Source organism: Phytophthora ramorum (genome assembly GCF_020800215.1).
Source record: "Phytophthora ramorum isolate Pr-102 chromosome Unknown Phyram_PR-102_s0005, whole genome shotgun sequence".
Taxonomy (NCBI): domain Eukaryota; phylum Oomycota; class Peronosporomycetes; order Peronosporales; family Peronosporaceae; genus Phytophthora; species Phytophthora ramorum.
This window is the reverse complement of record NW_027150651.1, coordinates 2,053,665-2,074,407: the sequence shown is the minus strand read 5'-3', so window position 1 is coordinate 2,074,407 and position 20,743 is coordinate 2,053,665. Positions and strand designations below refer to the sequence as shown.

At 60.5% G+C, this 20,743-nt stretch overlaps 1 protein-coding gene across 1 annotated transcript; it reads right to left on the bottom strand.

The window, feature by feature from the left end:
- Positions 1-7,205: 7,205 nt before the first annotated feature.
- On the bottom strand, positions 7,206-20,549 carry KRP23_6361 (uncharacterized protein; the record flags this gene model as incomplete). The annotated part of the gene is made up of 25 exons (XM_067891545.1): positions 7,206-7,545; positions 7,769-8,089; positions 8,313-8,633; positions 8,857-9,177; positions 9,401-9,692; positions 9,952-10,236; positions 10,496-10,809; positions 11,033-11,353; positions 11,577-11,868; positions 12,128-12,412; positions 12,672-12,956; positions 13,216-13,500; positions 13,760-14,044; positions 14,304-14,588; positions 14,848-15,132; positions 15,392-15,676; positions 15,936-16,220; positions 16,480-16,793; positions 17,017-17,308; positions 17,568-17,852; positions 18,112-18,396; positions 18,656-18,969; positions 19,193-19,513; positions 19,737-20,057; positions 20,281-20,549. 25 exons carry the CDS (start codon positions 20,547-20,549, stop codon positions 7,206-7,208), a joined length of 7,488 nt encoding a protein of 2,495 aa, XP_067745890.1.
- Between the last annotated feature and the right edge of the window lie 194 nt (positions 20,550-20,743).

Below are 20,743 nucleotides of genomic sequence, written 5' to 3'. Positions count from 1 at the left end.
CGAATTCGAAAATGAACCGGACCTCGGGTCTGGTTCCGATGACCAACAATTCGCTGGACGATCCAGCGAGTTGCCCCGCGTGCGTCTCGCAACGGGGGTGAGCTGCTTGATAACCTCGTACTCGTCTCACGGTCCGATTCTGAATGCAACACGGCCCAGCGCGATCCGAACGTGGCGCCTCGTATCGACCTTCTCGCCGGCTGTAATCGCATGTGCACTCGCTCACCGACGCCACAGGCCGCACAGCGAGCACCCAAGCGTTCCACGTCGAGCGAAAGACCACCCGGGAAGATGCGCGCTGCCGCATCGGATGGAGCCATCCAGGCCTCCTCCACTTCTAGAACGATCTTGGGGAGGCGCGGATGCGTGAGTGCGAACCACATCGGCCCCGGAAGGTCGCCGAGTGCCACCGAAGCAGCAAAACGAGCGTCGCAGCTGCACCACGGAGACGACAAAAGAGAGCAAAATGGTCATACAGGGGCTCGAACCCTGGACCGCAGCGTTATTAGCACTGTGCTCTACCGACTGAGCTATACGACCGGCAAACCACATGCCACACCACCCACACCAAAATACACCCATACCGCCACAGCCACAACCGACACACGCGCCCGAGCTTCACCACGCCCGCACCCACCGCTACGCGCTGCTTGATAACCTCGTACTCGTCTCACGGTCCGATTCTGAGTGCAACACGGCCCAGCGCGAGCCGAACGTGGCGCCTCGTATCGACCTTCTCGCCGGCTGTAATCGCATGTGCACTCGCTCACCGACGCCACAGGCCGCACAGCGAGCACCCAAGCGTTCCACGTCGAGCGAAAGACCACCCGGGAAGATGCGCGCTGCCGCATCGGATGGAGCCATCCAGGCCTCCTCCACTTCTAGAACGATCTTGGGGAGGCGCGGATGCGTGAGTGCGAACCACATCGGCCCCGGAAGGTCGCCGAGTGCCACCGAAGCAGCAAAACGAGCGTCGCAGCTGCACCACGGAGACGACAAAAGAGAGCAAAATGGTCATACAGGGGCTCGAACCCTGGACCGCAGCGTTATTAGCACTGTGCTCTACCGACTGAGCTATACGACCGGCAAACCACATGCCACACCACCCACACCAAAATACACCCATACCGCCACAGCCACAACCGACACACGCGCCCGAGCTTCACCACGCCCGCACCCACCGCTACGCGCTGCTTGATAACCTCGTACTCGTCTCACGGTCCGATTCTGAGTGCAACACGGCCCAGCGCGAGCCGAACGTGGCGCCTCGTATCGACCTTCTCGCCGGCTGTAATCGCATGTGCACTCGCTCACCGACGCCACAGGCCGCACAGCGAGCACCCAAGCGTTCCACGTCGAGCGAAAGACCACCCGGGAAGATGCGCGCTGCCGCATCGGATGGAGCCATCCAGGCCTCCTCCACTTCTAGAACGATCTTGGGGAGGCGCGGATGCGTGAGTGCGAACCACATCGGCCCCGGAAGGTCGCCGAGTGCCACCGAAGCAGCAAAACGAGCGTCGCAGCTGCACCACGGAGACGACAAAAGAGAGCAAAATGGTCATACAAGCGCTCGAACCCTGGACCGCAGCGTTATTAGCACTGTGCTCTACCGACTGAGCTATACGACCGGCAAACCACATGCCACACCACCCACACCAAAATACACCCATACCGCCACAGCCACAACCGACACACGCGCCCGAGCTTCACCACGCCCGCACCCACCGCTACGCGCTGCTTGATAACCTCGTACTCGTCTCACGGTCCGATTCTGAGTGCAACACGGCCCAGCGCGATCCGAACGTGGCGCCTCGTATCGACCTTCTCGCCGGCTGTAATCGCACGTGCACTCGCTCACCGACGCCACAGGCCGCACAGCGAGCACCCAAGCGTTCCACGTCGAGCGAAAGACCACCCGGGAAGATGCGCGCTGCCGCATCGGATGGAGCCATCCAGGCCTCCTCCACTTCTAGAACGATCTTGGGGAGGCGCGGATGCGTGAGTGCGAACCACAAAAAGGAAGTTGGGCTACGAGCTGCGGAGAGTTGAAAGCTTAGAAGACGGCTTCGGGCCGAGATTGCAAAACCAAAAGTGAGATTGATTGAGTGAGTTTTAGCTGCTAGCCTGCCTCCTACGCTCTCTTGTCGGCAAAAAGAAAAACGTCCATGTGGGGACTCGAACCCACACCCTTCGGATCAAAGACCCGGCACTTAACCCACTACACCATACTGCATGACCAAAGTCACGCACACCCTACTCCTACATATGTATCTCCTACTATGCACCCACACGCATGTCCACGCCGCTTGAGCACTTGGACACGCTCCCACACGCTTGTTCTCACGCGCACGCAACCTGCGCGTCTCATCATGAGCACTTGACGCCGCCACAAATCCCCCCGCACACGCGTAGAGGCACACGCACGCACACACGCCTTGCACCCACACCTGGTGCACACACGCACATGCACACGCAGCACCCTCTAACACTCTCCCTTGATGCGCTGTGCTTGGCGTCTTAGGCGTCCATGCCGAGTCCGACGAGAAACTGGCGGTGCTTGGGTCGCGCCAGTGCCTTGGTAAACCCGTCTGCGATCATCTCGTCTGTCGGCTTGTACTCGAGCACGATGACCTTGTCTTCCACCTTCTCGCGCAAGAAGTGATACTTCAAGTCGATGTGCTTGGTGCGTGAGTGGTACGCTGGGTTCTTGGCCAGCGCAATGCAACCTTGGTTGTCCTGAAAAATGGTAGTCGCACCCACACACTCACACCCCACGTCCAGTAGTAGCTGACGCAGCCACACTGCCTCTTGAGTGGCGTTGTACAGTGCCATGTACTCTGCCTCCGTGCTCGAGGTTGCCACTGTCGGTTGCCGCTTCGACTTCCACGAAATTGCACTCCCGTTCAGGAAGAACACGTAGCCAGTAGTCGAGCGCCGGGTGTCCAAATCACCTGCCCAGTTCGCATCCGCGTAGCCGATGAGCTCTCCCTTAGTCCCGCCGTTGAACACGAGTCCCAGGTCCTGAGTGGTCTTCAAGTACTTCAAAATCCGCTTCGCAGCCACCCAGTGAGACTTGTTGTACCGCTCGCAAAACTTGGCCACTTCACCCACAGCTTGAGCAATGTCCGGGCGCGTACAAGTTGCGAGGTACATCAAAGCCCCCACCAACTCGCGATACGGGTACCTGGGCACGAAATCTTCGTCTTCTGACGGCTTCACCAGCTTCGAGTTGCTGTCCGCTGGTGTGTGCACTGCCTTGCACTTTTCCACGCCGAACTTCTCCGCGAGTCGTTGAATATACGCTCGCTGATTCATGACGATGGTCTTGTCGTCGCGGTTGCGGTGGATCTCGATGCCGAGACAGTACTTCAGCTCACCGAGCTCCTTGATGCTGAACTCGCGCTTCAGCGCCTTCTTGATCTCACCGATCTCCGCTTTCGTCCTGCTGAAGATCATGAGGTCGTCCACGTAGACGATAATGATGCTGAACTTCGAGTCCGAACGCCGAACATACACACACGGATCCGCCGCTGACCGATGGAAACCTTGGCCCTCCAGGTGCTTGTTCAGCTTGCTGTTCCATTGGCGTGCCGCTTGCTTCGTGCCGTAAAGCGCTTGCATCAACAGGCACTTCTTGGTTGGGTTGACTTGGTCTTCAAATCCGTCCGGCTGGTCCATATAGAGCTCCTCTTCAACGTCGCCGTAGAGAAACGCGGTGTCCACATCCACATTTTCAGCCTCCATGTCTTCCTCTGCTGCAATCGCCACCGCCGTGTTGATGGACTCCTTGCGTGCTACAGGAGCGAAAGTCTCCGTGTAGTCGACCCCTGGACGTTGCGTGAAGCCCTTCGCCACGAGACGAGCCTTGAACTTGATGATCTTCCCGCTCGGGTCACGCTTGATACGGAACACCCACTTGCACCCGGTCGCCTTCTTGTCTGACGGCATGTCCACCAACTTCCAGGTGCGGTGATCCTCAAGCGACTTCATTTCGCTTTCCATGGCGCGCAGCCATTCGTCCTTGTACTTGCTCCGCATGACTTCATCGTACGACACCGCGCGCTCACCGTCGTCGTCTTCGGTGAGGAAGCAGTAGAGGGAATCGAACTCAGCCTCGTAGTCGTCCAGGTTGAACTCACCCCTTCGAGTCCCGGGAAATTCGTCTTGGTAGCGCACGACTCCACGCCTTTTGCGTGCCGGACGCACCATCCACTCCTCTTCGCCGTCTCTCCCTGGCGTGCTAGAGCCACGCGTTGGCACAGATCCGGTCGGTCCGCTGTGCTCCTCGGGTTCGTGGAGTGGGCGTGTCGGGGGCGTGCTGAAACCGTCGTCAACACTGGGTTCTTCGGTGCGCTCCTCTTCTTCATCGTTGTCGATGATGTCGATCACCTCCTGGTTGCGCGTCTTCGCCATTGTGACCGGTGGCGCTTCAGCAAACGCCACACTCCTTGAAATCACGATCGATCCGTCGCTGGGGTCCAGGAGTCGATATGCTTTGTGTTGCTTGGCGTAGCCGAGAAACACGCACTTGATCCCCGAGTTGTCCAGCTTTTTGCGTTTCTGCTTGGTCACATGGGCGTAGCACTCGGTCCCAAAAACGCGCATGTGCTCCAGACGTGGCGCCCTCTTGAAAACCAGCTGGAATGGGCTTGCGTGTGGGCTTGACGTGTTAGGCAACACGTTCCGAATGTCTGCAGCTGTCATGATGGCCTCGCACCAGTACGACTTGTCCATCCCGCTCTCCCCCAGCATGCAGCGTGTCATTTCGACCAGCGTACGGTTCATCCGCTCTGCCATGCCGTTCTGTTGCGGGTTGTAAGGCACCGTGAACTCTTGCTTGATGGTCTTCTCGTCGCACAGAGCCACCATCCCCGCGTTGCAGTATTCACCGCCGTTGTCACTGCGTAGCACCTTGACCTTGATGCCCGCACTTGTTTCTGCCTCCTTGAGAAACTTCTTGAACGCCTCACACACTTCGCTCTTCTTGTGCAGTGGGTAGATTGTCACAAAGCGACTCTTCATCATGATGAAGCTCACAATGTACTTGTAGCCCGACTTGGATGCAGGAGTGACGGGCCCCAACACATCAGAGCACACAGTGGTGTCCTTGCGTGCGCTCTCCCTGGCTTCGAGTCCCTCCTTGGTCGACTTGAAAGGCTTGCGTGCCTGCTTCGCAGTCGCACACACGCCACACACGGTTCCAGGCTCTGCCAGCGCACCCTTGAGTTTCCCGTCCTTGATCATGGAGTTCAGCGTGCCGAAAGACGCGTGGCCGAGTCGCCGGTGCCACAAATCCATATTGTCTTCAGCCGCATGGCACTCGTCGCCGCCCTCAATGTTGAGGAACATCAGCTTGCCTTGCTTCCTGCCCGTCGCCACCACTTGGCTGCCGCGTTTCACAACGCACTGCTCGCTGTCCATAGTCACGGTCATGCCGCGTGCCGTTGCAGCCGTGAGAGAGAACAGGTTCTTGTTCAAATCTTGAACGTGCAGTGTGTTTTCCAGTCGCGCATTTATCCACGCACTACCAGTCCAGACACGCAGAACAACTGTTCCAACCCCGAGAATCTTCAAGCTCGCGCTGCTCTTTGCGCTCGATATGGTGCGCGCAGTCTTTACACCCGAGTACTCTTGAAACGCGTCGCGTGTCTTGCACATGTGTGCCGAAGCACCGCTGTCCATCACCCAGCACTCGCTAGCAAAAGCTTCCGTCGCGTGGAACGCAACGTTCGACTGGTCTTGGACATCTTCATCGGGACTTGCCTCGGAACGGCAATCCCTCGCATAGTGGCCAGGCTTGCCACAGTTGAAACACTTCCCGAAGGGCCCCTTCTTGCGCATCCCGCGTGGGTTCTTCTTCTTCTGCTGCTGCTTCCCATTGCCCTTGCCGGCAAGAAGCGCAGTCGCCTCTTCGATGCGGTTCGAGTCCTTCTGACGCACTTCTTCCGCAATCAGCTTGCTCACCAGGTCTGCAAGCTTGAACTCACTCACTGACATGCGAAACGCTTGAACCAGAGCCTCGTAGCTCGATGGCAGACTCCGCAGCATCGTCGCGCAGACGTCTTCCTCAGTTGGCTCACACCCCGCGTTCTTCATCTCCATCACGAGCTTCTCCAACTCCGTCACGTGCTTGCCGACGGAGGACGCCGTGAACTTGAACGCCGAGAACTTTTCCTTGAGCCACAGCCGGTTCGCCATGTCTTGAGTCTTGTGGAACTTCTTCAACGTGTCCCACGCCTCCTTCGCAGTCGTGGACGTCACCACGTGCATCAACTGCGAGTCGTTTAGGTTGAGCACAATCGCCGCGTGCGCTTGTTGCTCCTTCGCCGTCGATCCGGCTTCCCCGGAGACAGCTTCCCACAATCCCTTGGACATCAGGTACATCTTCATCTTGTAGCTCCACAGCGAGTAGTTCGAGCCGTCGAAAGGCTCGACCTTGAACTTGGTGTCGGTACTTGGGCTCATAACCAAAAGGAAGTTGGGCTACGAGCTGCGGAGAGTTGAAAGCTTAGAAGACGGCTTCGGGCCGAGATTGCAAAACCAAAAGTGAGATTGATTGAGTGAGTTTTAGCTGCTAGCCTGCCTCCTACGCTCTCTTGTCGGCAAAAAGAAAAACGTCCATGTGGGGACTCGAACCCACACCCTTCGGATCAAAGACCCGGCACTTAACCCACTACACCATACTGCATGACCAAAGTCACGCACACCCTACTCCTACATATGTATCTCCTACTATGCACCCACACGCATGTCCACGCCGCTTGAGCACTTGGACACGCTCCCACACGCTTGTTCTCACGCGCACGCAACCTGCGCGTCTCATCATGAGCACTTGACGCCGCCACAAATCCCCCCGCACACGCGTAGAGGCACACGCACGCACACACGCCTTGCACCCACACCTGGTGCACACACGCACATGCACACGCAGCACCCTCTAACACCACATCGGCCCCGGAAGGTCGCCGAGTGCCACCGAAGCAGCAAAACGAGCGTCGCAGCTGCACCACGGAGACGACAAAAGAGAGCAAAATGGTCATACAGGGGCTCGAACCCTGGACCGCAGCGTTATTAGCACTGTGCTCTACCGACTGAGCTATACGACCGGCAAACCACATGCCACACCACCCACACCAAAATACACCCATACCGCCACAGCCACAACCGACACACGCGCCCGAGCTTCACCACGCCCGCACCCACCGCTACGCGCTGCTTGATAACCTCGTACTCGTCTCACGGTCCGATTCTGAGTGCAACACGGCCCAGCGCGAGCCGAACGTGGCGCCTCGTATCGACCTTCTCGCCGGCTGTAATCGCATGTGCACTCGCTCACCGACGCCACAGGCCGCACAGCGAGCACCCAAGCGTTCCACGTCGAGCGAAAGACCACCCGGGAAGATGCGCGCTGCCGCATCGGATGGAGCCATCCAGGCCTCCTCCACTTCTAGAACGATCTTGGGGAGGCGCGGATGCGTGAGTGCGAACCACATCGGCCCCGGAAGGTCGCCGAGTGCCACCGAAGCAGCAAAACGAGCGTCGCAGCTGCACCACGGAGACGACAAAAGAGAGCAAAATGGTCATACAGGGGCTCGAACCCTGGACCGCAGCGTTATTAGCACTGTGCTCTACCGACTGAGCTATACGACCGGCAAACCACATGCCACACCACCCACACCAAAATACACCCATACCGCCACAGCCACAACCGACACACGCGCCCGAGCTTCACCACGCCCGCACCCACCGCTACGCGCTGCTTGATAACCTCGTACTCGTCTCACGGTCCGATTCTGAGTGCAACACGGCCCAGCGCGATCCGAACGTGGCGCCTCGTATCGACCTTCTCGCCGGCTGTAATCGCATGTGCACTCGCTCACCGACGCCACAGGCCGCACAGCGAGCACCCAAGCGTTCCACGTCGAGCGAAAGACCACCCGGGAAGATGCGCGCTGCCGCATCGGATGGAGCCATCCAGGCCTCCTCCACTTCTAGAACGATCTTGGGGAGGCGCGGATGCGTGAGTGCGAACCACATCGGCCCCGGAAGGTCGCCGAGTGCCACCGAAGCAGCAAAACGAGCGTCGCAGCTGCACCACGGAGACGACAAAAGAGAGCAAAATGGTCATACAGGGGCTCGAACCCTGGACCGCAGCGTTATTAGCACTGTGCTCTACCGACTGAGCTATACGACCGGCAAACCACATGCCACACCACCCACACCAAAATACACCCATACCGCCACAGCCACAACCGACACACGCGCCCGAGCTTCACCACGCCCGCACCCACCGCTACGCGCTGCTTGATAACCTCGTACTCGTCTCACGGTCCGATTCTGAGTGCAACACGGCCCAGCGCGATCCGAACGTGGCGCCTCGTATCGACCTTCTCGCCGGCTGTAATCGCATGTGCACTCGCTCACCGACGCCACAGGCCGCACAGCGAGCACCCAAGCGTTCCACGTCGAGCGAAAGACCACCCGGGAAGATGCGCGCTGCCGCATCGGATGGAGCCATCCAGGCCTCCTCCACTTCTAGAACGATCTTGGGGAGGCGCGGATGCGTGAGTGCGAACCACATCGGCCCCGGAAGGTCGCCGAGTGCCACCGAAGCAGCAAAACGAGCGTCGCAGCTGCACCACGGAGACGACAAAAGAGAGCAAAATGGTCATACAGGGGCTCGAACCCTGGACCGCAGCGTTATTAGCACTGTGCTCTACCGACTGAGCTATACGACCGGCAAACCACATGCCACACCACCCACACCAAAATACACCCATACCGCCACAGCCACAACCGACACACGCGCCCGAGCTTCACCACGCCCGCACCCACCGCTACGCGCTGCTTGATAACCTCGTACTCGTCTCACGGTCCGATTCTGAGTGCAACACGGCCCAGCGCGAGCCGAACGTGGCGCCTCGTATCGACCTTCTCGCCGGCTGTAATCGCACGTGCACTCGCTCACCGACGCCACAGGCCGCACAGCGAGCACCCAAGCGTTCCACGTCGAGCGAAAGACCACCCGGGAAGATGCGCGCTGCCGCATCGGATGGAGCCATCCAGGCCTCCTCCACTTCTAGAACGATCTTGGGGAGGCGCGGATGCGTGAGTGCGAACCACATCGGCCCCGGAAGGTCGCCGAGTGCCACCGAAGCAGCAAAACGAGCGTCGCAGCTGCACCACGGAGACGACAAAAGAGAGCAAAATGGTCATACAGGGGCTCGAACCCTGGACCGCAGCGTTATTAGCACTGTGCTCTACCGACTGAGCTATACGACCGGCAAACCACATGCCACACCACCCACACCAAAATACACCCATACCGCCACAGCCACAACCGACACACGCGCCCGAGCTTCACCACGCCCGCACCCACCGCTACGCGCTGCTTGATAACCTCGTACTCGTCTCACGGTCCGATTCTGAGTGCAACACGGCCCAGCGCGATCCGAACGTGGCGCCTCGTATCGACCTTCTCGCCGGCTGTAATCGCATGTGCACTCGCTCACCGACGCCACAGGCCGCACAGCGAGCACCCAAGCGTTCCACGTCGAGCGAAAGACCACCCGGGAAGATGCGCGCTGCCGCATCGGATGGAGCCATCCAGGCCTCCTCCACTTCTAGAACGATCTTGGGGAGGCGCGGATGCGTGAGTGCGAGCCACATCGGCCCCGGAAGGTCGCCGAGTGCTACCGAAGCAGCAAAACGAGCGTCGCAGCTGCACCACGGAGACGACAAAAGAGAGCAAAATGGTCATACAGGGGCTCGAACCCTGGACCGCAGCGTTATTAGCACTGTGCTCTACCGACTGAGCTATACGACCGGCAAACCACATGCCACACCACCCACACCAAAATACACCCATACCGCCACAGCCACAACCGACACACGCGCCCGAGCTTCACTACGCCCGCACCCACCGCTACGCGCTGCTTGATAACCTCGTACTCGTCTCACGGTCCGATTCTGAGTGCAACACGGCCCAGCGCGATCCGAACGTGGCGCCTCGTATCGACCTTCTCGCCGGCTGTAATCGCATGTGCACTCGCTCACCGACGCCACAGGCCGCACAGCGAGCACCCAAGCGTTCCACGTCGAGCGAAAGACCACCCGGGAAGATGCGCGCTGCCGCATCGGATGGAGCCATCCAGGCCTCCTCCACTTCTAGAACGATCTTGGGGAGGCGCGGATGCGTGAGTGCGAGCCACATCGGCCCCGGAAGGTCGCCGAGTGCTACCGAAGCAGCAAAACGAGCGTCGCAGCTGCACCACGGAGACGACAAAAGAGAGCAAAATGGTCATACAGGGGCTCGAACCCTGGACCGCAGCGTTATTAGCACTGTGCTCTACCGACTGAGCTATACGACCGGCAAACCACATGCCACACCACCCACACCAAAATACACCCATACCGCCACAGCCACAACCGACACACGCGCCCGAGCTTCACCACGCCCGCACCCACCGCTACGCGCTGCTTGATAACCTCGTACTCGTCTCACGGTCCGATTCTGAGTGCAACACGGCCCAGCGCGATCCGAACGTGGCGCCTCGTATCGACCTTCTCGCCGGCTGTAATCGCATGTGCACTCGCTCACCGACGCCACAGGCCGCACAGCGAGCACCCAAGCGTTCCACGTCGAGCGAAAGACCACCCGGGAAGATGCGCGCTGCCGCATCGGATGGAGCCATCCAGGCCTCCTCCACTTCTAGAACGATCTTGGGGAGGCGCGGATGCGTGAGTGCGAACCACATCGGCCCCGGAAGGTCGCCGAGTGCCACCGAAGCAGCAAAACGAGCGTCGCAGCTGCACCACGGAGACGACAAAAGAGAGCAAAATGGTCATACAGGGGCTCGAACCCTGGACCGCAGCGTTATTAGCACTGTGCTCTACCGACTGAGCTATACGACCGGCAAACCACATGCCACACCACCCACACCAAAATACACCCATACCGCCACAGCCACAACCGACACACGCGCCCGAGCTTCACCACGCCCGCACCCACCGCTACGCGCTGCTTGATAACCTCGTACTCGTCTCACGGTCCGATTCTGAGTGCAACACGGCCCAGCGCGATCCGAACGTGGCGCCTCGTATCGACCTTCTCGCCGGCTGTAATCGCATGTGCACTCGCTCACCGACGCCACAGGCCGCACAGCGAGCACCCAAGCGTTCCACGTCGAGCGAAAGACCACCCGGGAAGATGCGCGCTGCCGCATCGGATGGAGCCATCCAGGCCTCCTCCACTTCTAGAACGATCTTGGGGAGGCGCGGATGCGTGAGTGCGAACCACATCGGCCCCGGAAGGTCGCCGAGTGCCACCGAAGCAGCAAAACGAGCGTCGCAGCTGCACCACGGAGACGACAAAAGAGAGCAAAATGGTCATACAGGGGCTCGAACCCTGGACCGCAGCGTTATTAGCACTGTGCTCTACCGACTGAGCTATACGACCGGCAAACCACATGCCACACCACCCACACCAAAATACACCCATACCGCCACAGCCACAACCGACACACGCGCCCGAGCTTCACCACGCCCGCACCCACCGCTACGCGCTGCTTGATAACCTCGTACTCGTCTCACGGTCCGATTCTGAGTGCAACACGGCCCAGCGCGATCCGAACGTGGCGCCTCGTATCGACCTTCTCGCCGGCTGTAATCGCATGTGCACTCGCTCACCGACGCCACAGGCCGCACAGCGAGCACCCAAGCGTTCCACGTCGAGCGAAAGACCACCCGGGAAGATGCGCGCTGCCGCATCGGATGGAGCCATCCAGGCCTCCTCCACTTCTAGAACGATCTTGGGGAGGCGCGGATGCGTGAGTGCGAGCCACATCGGCCCCGGAAGGTCGCCGAGTGCTACCGAAGCAGCAAAACGAGCGTCGCAGCTGCACCACGGAGACGACAAAAGAGAGCAAAATGGTCATACAGGGGCTCGAACCCTGGACCGCAGCGTTATTAGCACTGTGCTCTACCGACTGAGCTATACGACCGGCAAACCACATGCCACACCACCCACACCAAAATACACCCATACCGCCACAGCCACAACCGACACACGCGCCCGAGCTTCACCACGCCCGCACCCACCGCTACGCGCTGCTTGATAACCTCGTACTCGTCTCACGGTCCGATTCTGAGTGCAACACGGCCCAGCGCGATCCGAACGTGGCGCCTCGTATCGACCTTCTCGCCGGCTGTAATCGCATGTGCACTCGCTCACCGACGCCACAGGCCGCACAGCGAGCACCCAAGCGTTCCACGTCGAGCGAAAGACCACCCGGGAAGATGCGCGCTGCCGCATCGGATGGAGCCATCCAGGCCTCCTCCACTTCTAGAACGATCTTGGGGAGGCGCGGATGCGTGAGTGCGAGCCACATCGGCCCCGGAAGGTCGCCGAGTGCTACCGAAGCAGCAAAACGAGCGTCGCAGCTGCACCACGGAGACGACAAAAGAGAGCAAAATGGTCATACAGGGGCTCGAACCCTGGACCGCAGCGTTATTAGCACTGTGCTCTACCGACTGAGCTATACGACCGGCAAACCACATGCCACACCACCCACACCAAAATACACCCATACCGCCACAGCCACAACCGACACACGCGCCCGAGCTTCACCACGCCCGCACCCACCGCTACGCGCTGCTTGATAACCTCGTACTCGTCTCACGGTCCGATTCTGAGTGCAACACGGCCCAGCGCGATCCGAACGTGGCGCCTCGTATCGACCTTCTCGCCGGCTGTAATCGCATGTGCACTCGCTCACCGACGCCACAGGCCGCACAGCGAGCACCCAAGCGTTCCACGTCGAGCGAAAGACCACCCGGGAAGATGCGCGCTGCCGCATCGGATGGAGCCATCCAGGCCTCCTCCACTTCTAGAACGATCTTGGGGAGGCGCGGATGCGTGAGTGCGAGCCACATCGGCCCCGGAAGGTCGCCGAGTGCTACCGAAGCAGCAAAACGAGCGTCGCAGCTGCACCACGGAGACGACAAAAGAGAGCAAAATGGTCATACAGGGGCTCGAACCCTGGACCGCAGCGTTATTAGCACTGTGCTCTACCGACTGAGCTATACGACCGGCAAACCACATGCCACACCACCCACACCAAAATACACCCATACCGCCACAGCCACAACCGACACACGCGCCCGAGCTTCACTACGCCCGCACCCACCGCTACGCGCTGCTTGATAACCTCGTACTCGTCTCACGGTCCGATTCTGAGTGCAACACGGCCCAGCGCGATCCGAACGTGGCGCCTCGTATCGACCTTCTCGCCGGCTGTAATCGCATGTGCACTCGCTCACCGACGCCACAGGCCGCACAGCGAGCACCCAAGCGTTCCACGTCGAGCGAAAGACCACCCGGGAAGATGCGCGCTGCCGCATCGGATGGAGCCATCCAGGCCTCCTCCACTTCTAGAACGATCTTGGGGAGGCGCGGATGCGTGAGTGCGAGCCACATCGGCCCCGGAAGGTCGCCGAGTGCTACCGAAGCAGCAAAACGAGCGTCGCAGCTGCACCACGGAGACGACAAAAGAGAGCAAAATGGTCATACAGGGGCTCGAACCCTGGACCGCAGCGTTATTAGCACTGTGCTCTACCGACTGAGCTATACGACCGGCAAACCACATGCCACACCACCCACACCAAAATACACCCATACCGCCACAGCCACAACCGACACACGCGCCCGAGCTTCACCACGCCCGCACCCACCGCTACGCGCTGCTTGATAACCTCGTACTCGTCTCACGGTCCGATTCTGAGTGCAACACGGCCCAGCGCGATCCGAACGTGGCGCCTCGTATCGACCTTCTCGCCGGCTGTAATCGCATGTGCACTCGCTCACCGACGCCACAGGCCGCACAGCGAGCACCCAAGCGTTCCACGTCGAGCGAAAGACCACCCGGGAAGATGCGCGCTGCCGCATCGGATGGAGCCATCCAGGCCTCCTCCACTTCTAGAACGATCTTGGGGAGGCGCGGATGCGTGAGTGCGAGCCACATCGGCCCCGGAAGGTCGCCGAGTGCTACCGAAGCAGCAAAACGAGCGTCGCAGCTGCACCACGGAGACGACAAAAGAGAGCAAAATGGTCATACAGGGGCTCGAACCCTGGACCGCAGCGTTATTAGCACTGTGCTCTACCGACTGAGCTATACGACCGGCAAACCACATGCCACACCACCCACACCAAAATACACCCATACCGCCACAGCCACAACCGACACACGCGCCCGAGCTTCACTACGCCCGCACCCACCGCTACGCGCTGCTTGATAACCTCGTACTCGTCTCACGGTCCGATTCTGAGTGCAACACGGCCCAGCGCGATCCGAACGTGGCGCCTCGTATCGACCTTCTCGCCGGCTGTAATCGCATGTGCACTCGCTCACCGACGCCACAGGCCGCACAGCGAGCACCCAAGCGTTCCACGTCGAGCGAAAGACCACCCGGGAAGATGCGCGCTGCCGCATCGGATGGAGCCATCCAGGCCTCCTCCACTTCTAGAACGATCTTGGGGAGGCGCGGATGCGTGAGTGCGAGCCACATCGGCCCCGGAAGGTCGCCGAGTGCTACCGAAGCAGCAAAACGAGCGTCGCAGCTGCACCACGGAGACGACAAAAGAGAGCAAAATGGTCATACAGGGGCTCGAACCCTGGACCGCAGCGTTATTAGCACTGTGCTCTACCGACTGAGCTATACGACCGGCAAACCACATGCCACACCACCCACACCAAAATACACCCATACCGCCACAGCCACAACCGACACACGCGCCCGAGCTTCACTACGCCCGCACCCACCGCTACGCGCTGCTTGATAACCTCGTACTCGTCTCACGGTCCGATTCTGAGTGCAACACGGCCCAGCGCGATCCGAACGTGGCGCCTCGTATCGACCTTCTCGCCGGCTGTAATCGCATGTGCACTCGCTCACCGACGCCACAGGCCGCACAGCGAGCACCCAAGCGTTCCACGTCGAGCGAAAGACCACCCGGGAAGATGCGCGCTGCCGCATCGGATGGAGCCATCCAGGCCTCCTCCACTTCTAGAACGATCTTGGGGAGGCGCGGATGCGTGAGTGCGAGCCACATCGGCCCCGGAAGGTCGCCGAGTGCTACCGAAGCAGCAAAACGAGCGTCGCAGCTGCACCACGGAGACGACAAAAGAGAGCAAAATGGTCATACAGGGGCTCGAACCCTGGACCGCAGCGTTATTAGCACTGTGCTCTACCGACTGAGCTATACGACCGGCAAACCACATGCCACACCACCCACACCAAAATACACCCATACCGCCACAGCCACAACCGACACACGCGCCCGAGCTTCACTACGCCCGCACCCACCGCTACGCGCTGCTTGATAACCTCGTACTCGTCTCACGGTCCGATTCTGAGTGCAACACGGCCCAGCGCGATCCGAACGTGGCGCCTCGTATCGACCTTCTCGCCGGCTGTAATCGCATGTGCACTCGCTCACCGACGCCACAGGCCGCACAGCGAGCACCCAAGCGTTCCACGTCGAGCGAAAGACCACCCGGGAAGATGCGCGCTGCCGCATCGGATGGAGCCATCCAGGCCTCCTCCACTTCTAGAACGATCTTGGGGAGGCGCGGATGCGTGAGTGCGAGCCACATCGGCCCCGGAAGGTCGCCGAGTGCTACCGAAGCAGCAAAACGAGCGTCGCAGCTGCACCACGGAGACGACAAAAGAGAGCAAAATGGTCATACAGGGGCTCGAACCCTGGACCGCAGCGTTATTAGCACTGTGCTCTACCGACTGAGCTATACGACCGGCAAACCACATGCCACACCACCCACACCAAAATACACCCATACCGCCACAGCCACAACCGACACACGCGCCCGAGCTTCACTACGCCCGCACCCACCGCTACGCGCTGCTTGATAACCTCGTACTCGTCTCACGGTCCGATTCTGAGTGCAACACGGCCCAGCGCGATCCGAACGTGGCGCCTCGTATCGACCTTCTCGCCGGCTGTAATCGCATGTGCACTCGCTCACCGACGCCACAGGCCGCACAGCGAGCACCCAAGCGTTCCACGTCGAGCGAAAGACCACCCGGGAAGATGCGCGCTGCCGCATCGGATGGAGCCATCCAGGCCTCCTCCACTTCTAGAACGATCTTGGGGAGGCGCGGATGCGTGAGTGCGAGCCACATCGGCCCCGGAAGGTCGCCGAGTGCTACCGAAGCAGCAAAACGAGCGTCGCAGCTGCACCACGGAGACGACAAAAGAGAGCAAAATGGTCATACAGGGGCTCGAACCCTGGACCGCAGCGTTATTAGCACTGTGCTCTACCGACTGAGCTATACGACCGGCAAACCACATGCCACACCACCCACACCAAAATACACCCATACCGCCACAGCCACAACCGACACACGCGCCCGAGCTTCACCACGCCCGCACCCACCGCTACGCGCTGCTTGATAACCTCGTACTCGTCTCACGGTCCGATTCTGAGTGCAACACGGCCCAGCGCGATCCGAACGTGGCGCCTCGTATCGACCTTCTCGCCGGCTGTAATCGCATGTGCACTCGCTCACCGACGCCACAGGCCGCACAGCGAGCACCCAAGCGTTCCACGTCGAGCGAAAGACCACCCGGGAAGATGCGCGCTGCCGCATCGGATGGAGCCATCCAGGCCTCCTCCACTTCTAGAACGATCTTGGGGAGGCGCGGATGCGTGAGTGCGAGCCACATCGGCCCCGGAAGGTCGCCGAGTGCCACCGAAGCAGCAAAACGAGCGTCGCAGCTGCACCACGGAGACGACAAAAGAGAGCAAAATGGTCATACAAGCGCTCGAACCCTGGACCGCAGCGTTATTAGCACTGTGCTCTACCGACTGAGCTATACGACCGGCAAACCACATGCCACACCACCCACACCAAAATACACCCATACCGCCACAGCCACAACCGACACACGCGCCCGAGCTTCACTACGCCCGCACCCACCGCTACGCGCTGCTTGATAACCTCGTACTCGTCTCACGGTCCGATTCTGAGTGCAACACGGCCCAGCGCGATCCGAACGTGGCGCCTCGTATCGACCTTCTCGCCGGCTGTAATCGCATGTGCACTCGCTCACCGACGCCACAGGCCGCACAGCGAGCACCCAAGCGTTCCACGTCGAGCGAAAGACCACCCGGGAAGATGCGCGCTGCCGCATCGGATGGAGCCATCCAGGCCTCCTCCACTTCTAGAACGATCTTGGGGAGGCGCGGATGCGTGAGTGCGAACCACATCGGCCCCGGAAGGTCGCCGAGTGCTACCGAAGCAGCAAAACGAGCGTCGCAGCTGCACCACGGAGACGACAAAAGAGAGCAAAATGGTCATACAGGGGCTCGAACCCTGGACCGCAGCGTTATTAGCACTGTGCTCTACCGACTGAGCTATACGACCGGCAAACCACATGCCACACCACCCACACCAAAATACACCCATACCGCCACAGCCACAACCGACACACGCGCCCGAGCTTCACTACGCCCGCACCCACCGCTACGCGCTGCTTGATAACCTCGTACTCGTCTCACGGTCCGATTCTGAGTGCAACACGGCCCAGCGCGATCCGAACGTGGCGCCTCGTATCGACCTTCTCGCCGGCTGTAATCGCATGTGCACTCGCTCACCGACGCCACAGGCCGCACAGCGAGCACCCAAGCGTTCCACGTCGAGCGAAAGACCACCCGGGAAGATGCGCGCTGCCGCATCGGATGGAGCCATCCAGGCCTCCTCCACTTCTAGAACGATCTTGGGGAGGCGCGGATGCGTGAGTGCGAGCCACATCGGCCCCGGAAGGTCGCCGAGTGCTACCGAAGCAGCAAAACGAGCGTCGCAGCTGCACCACGGAGACGACAAAAGAGAGCAAAATGGTCATACAGGGGCTCGAACCCTGGACCGCAGCGTTATTAGCACTGTGCTCTACCGACTGAGCTATACGACCGGCAAACCACATGCCACACCACCCACACCAAAATACACCCATACCGCCACAGCCACAACCGACACACGCGCCCGAGCTTCACTACGCCCGCACCCACCGCTACGCGCTGCTTGATAACCTCGTACTCGTCTCACGGTCCGATTCTGAGTGCAACACGGCCCAGCGCGATCCGAACGTGGCGCCTCGTATCGACCTTCTCGCCGGCTGTAATCGCATGTGCACTCGCTCACCGACGCCACAGGCCGCACAGCGAGCACCCAAGCGTTCCACGTTGAGCGAAAGACCACCCGGGAAGATGCGCGCTGCCGCATCGGATGGAGCCATCCAGGCCTCCTCCACTTCTAGAACGATCTTGGGGAGGCGCGGATGCGTGAGTGCGAGCCACATCGGCCCCGGAAGGTCGCCGAGTGCTACCGAAGCAGCAAAACGAGCGTCGCAGCTGCACCACGGAGACGACAAAAGAGAGCAAAATGGTCATACAGGGGCTCGAACCCTGGACCGCAGCGTTATTAGCACTGTGCTCTACCGACTGAGCTATACGACCGGCAAACCACATGCCACACCACCCACACCAAAATACACCCATACCGCCACAGCCACAACCGACACACGCGCCCGAGCTTCACTACGCCCGCACCCACCGCTACGCGCTGCTTGATAACCTCGTACTCGTCTCACGGTCCGATTCTGAGTGCAACACGGCCCAGCGCGATCCGAACGTGGCGCCTCGTATCGACCTTCTCGCCGGCTGTAATCGCATGTGCACTCGCTCACCGACGCCACAGGCCGCACAGCGAGCACCCAAGCGTTCCACGTCGAGCGAAAGACCACCCGGGAAGATGCGCGCTGCCGCATCGGATGGAGCCATCCAGGCCTCCTCCACTTCTAGAACGATCTTGGGGAGGCGCGGATGCGTGAGTGCGAACCACATCGGCCCCGGAAGGTCGCCGAGTGCCACCGAAGCAGCAAAACGAGCGTCGCAGCTGCACCACGGAGACGACAAAAGAGAGCAAAATGGTCATACAGGGGCTCGAACCCTGGACCGCAGCGTTATTAGCACTGTGCTCTACCGACTGAGCTATACGACCGGCAAACCACATGCCACACCACCCACACCAAAATACACCCATACCGCCACAGCCACAACCGACACACGCGCCCGAGCTTCACCACGCCCGCACCCACCGCTACGCGCTGCTTGATAACCTCGTACTCGTCTCACGGTCCGATTCTGAGTGCAACACGGCCCAGCGCGATCCGAACGTGGCGCCTCGTATCGACCTTCTCGCCGGCTGTAATCGCATGTGCACTCGCTCACCGACGCCACAGGCCGCACAGCGAGCACCCAAGCGTTCCACGTCGAGCGAAAGACCACCCGGGAAGATGCGCGCTGCCGCATCGGATGGAGCCATCCAGGCCTCCTCCACTTCTAGAACGATCTTGGGGAGGCGCGGATGCGTGAGTGCGAACCACATCGGCCCCGGAAGGTCGCCGAGTGCCACCGAAGCAGCAAAACGAGCGTCGCAGCTGCACCACGGAGACGACAAAAGAGAGCAAAATGGTCATACAGGGGCTCGAACCCTGGACCGCAGCGTTATTAGCACTGTGCTCTACCGACTGAGCTATACGACCGGCAAACCACATGCCACACCACCCACACCAAAATACACCCATACCGCCACAGCCACAACCGACACACGCGCCCGAGCTTCACCACGCCCGCACCCACCGCTACGCGCTGCTTGATAACCTCGTACTCGTCTCACGGTCCGATTCTGAGTGCAACACGGCCCAGCGCGATCCGAACGTGGCGCCTCGTATCGACCTTCTCGCCGGCTGTAATCGCATGTGCACTCGCTCACCGACGCCACAGGCCGCACAGCGAGCACCCAAGCGTTCCACGTCGAGCGAAAGACCACCCGGGAAGATGCGCGCTGCCGCATCGGATGGAGCCATCCAGGCCTCCTCCACTTCTAGAACGATCTTGGGGAGGCGCGGATGCGTGAGTGCGAACCACATCGGCCCCGGAAGGTCGCCGAGTGCCACCGAAGCAGCAAAACGAGCGTCGCAGCTGCACCACGGAGACGACAAAAGAGAGCAAAATGGTCATACAGGGGCTCGAACCCTGGACCGCAGCGTTATTAGCACTGTGCTCTACCGACTGAGCTATACGACCGGCAAACCACATGCCACACCACCCACACCAAAATACACCCATACCGCCACAGCCACAACCGACACACGCGCCCGAGCTTCACCACGCCCGCACCCACCGCTACGCGCTGCTTGATAACCTCGTACTCGTCTCACGGTCCGATTCTGAGTGCAACACGGCCCAGCGCGATCCGAACGTGGCGCCTCGTATCGACCTTCTCGCCGGCTGTAATCGCACGTGCACTCGCTCACCGACGCCACAGGCCGCACAGCGAGCACCCAAGCGTTCCACGTCGAGCGAAAGACCACCCGGGAAGATGCGCGCTGCCGCATCGGATGGAGCCATCCAGGCCTCCTCCACTTCTAGAACGATCTTGGGGAGGCGCGGATGCGTGAGTGCGAACCACATCGGCCCCGGAAGGTCGCCGAGTGCCACCGAAGCAGCAAAACGAGCGTCGCAGCTGCACCACGGAGACGACAAAAGAGAGCAAAATGGTCATACAGGGGCTCGAACCCTGGACCGCAGCGTTATTAGCACTGTGCTCTACCGACTGAGCTATACGACCGGCAAACCACATGCCACACCACCCACACCAAAATACA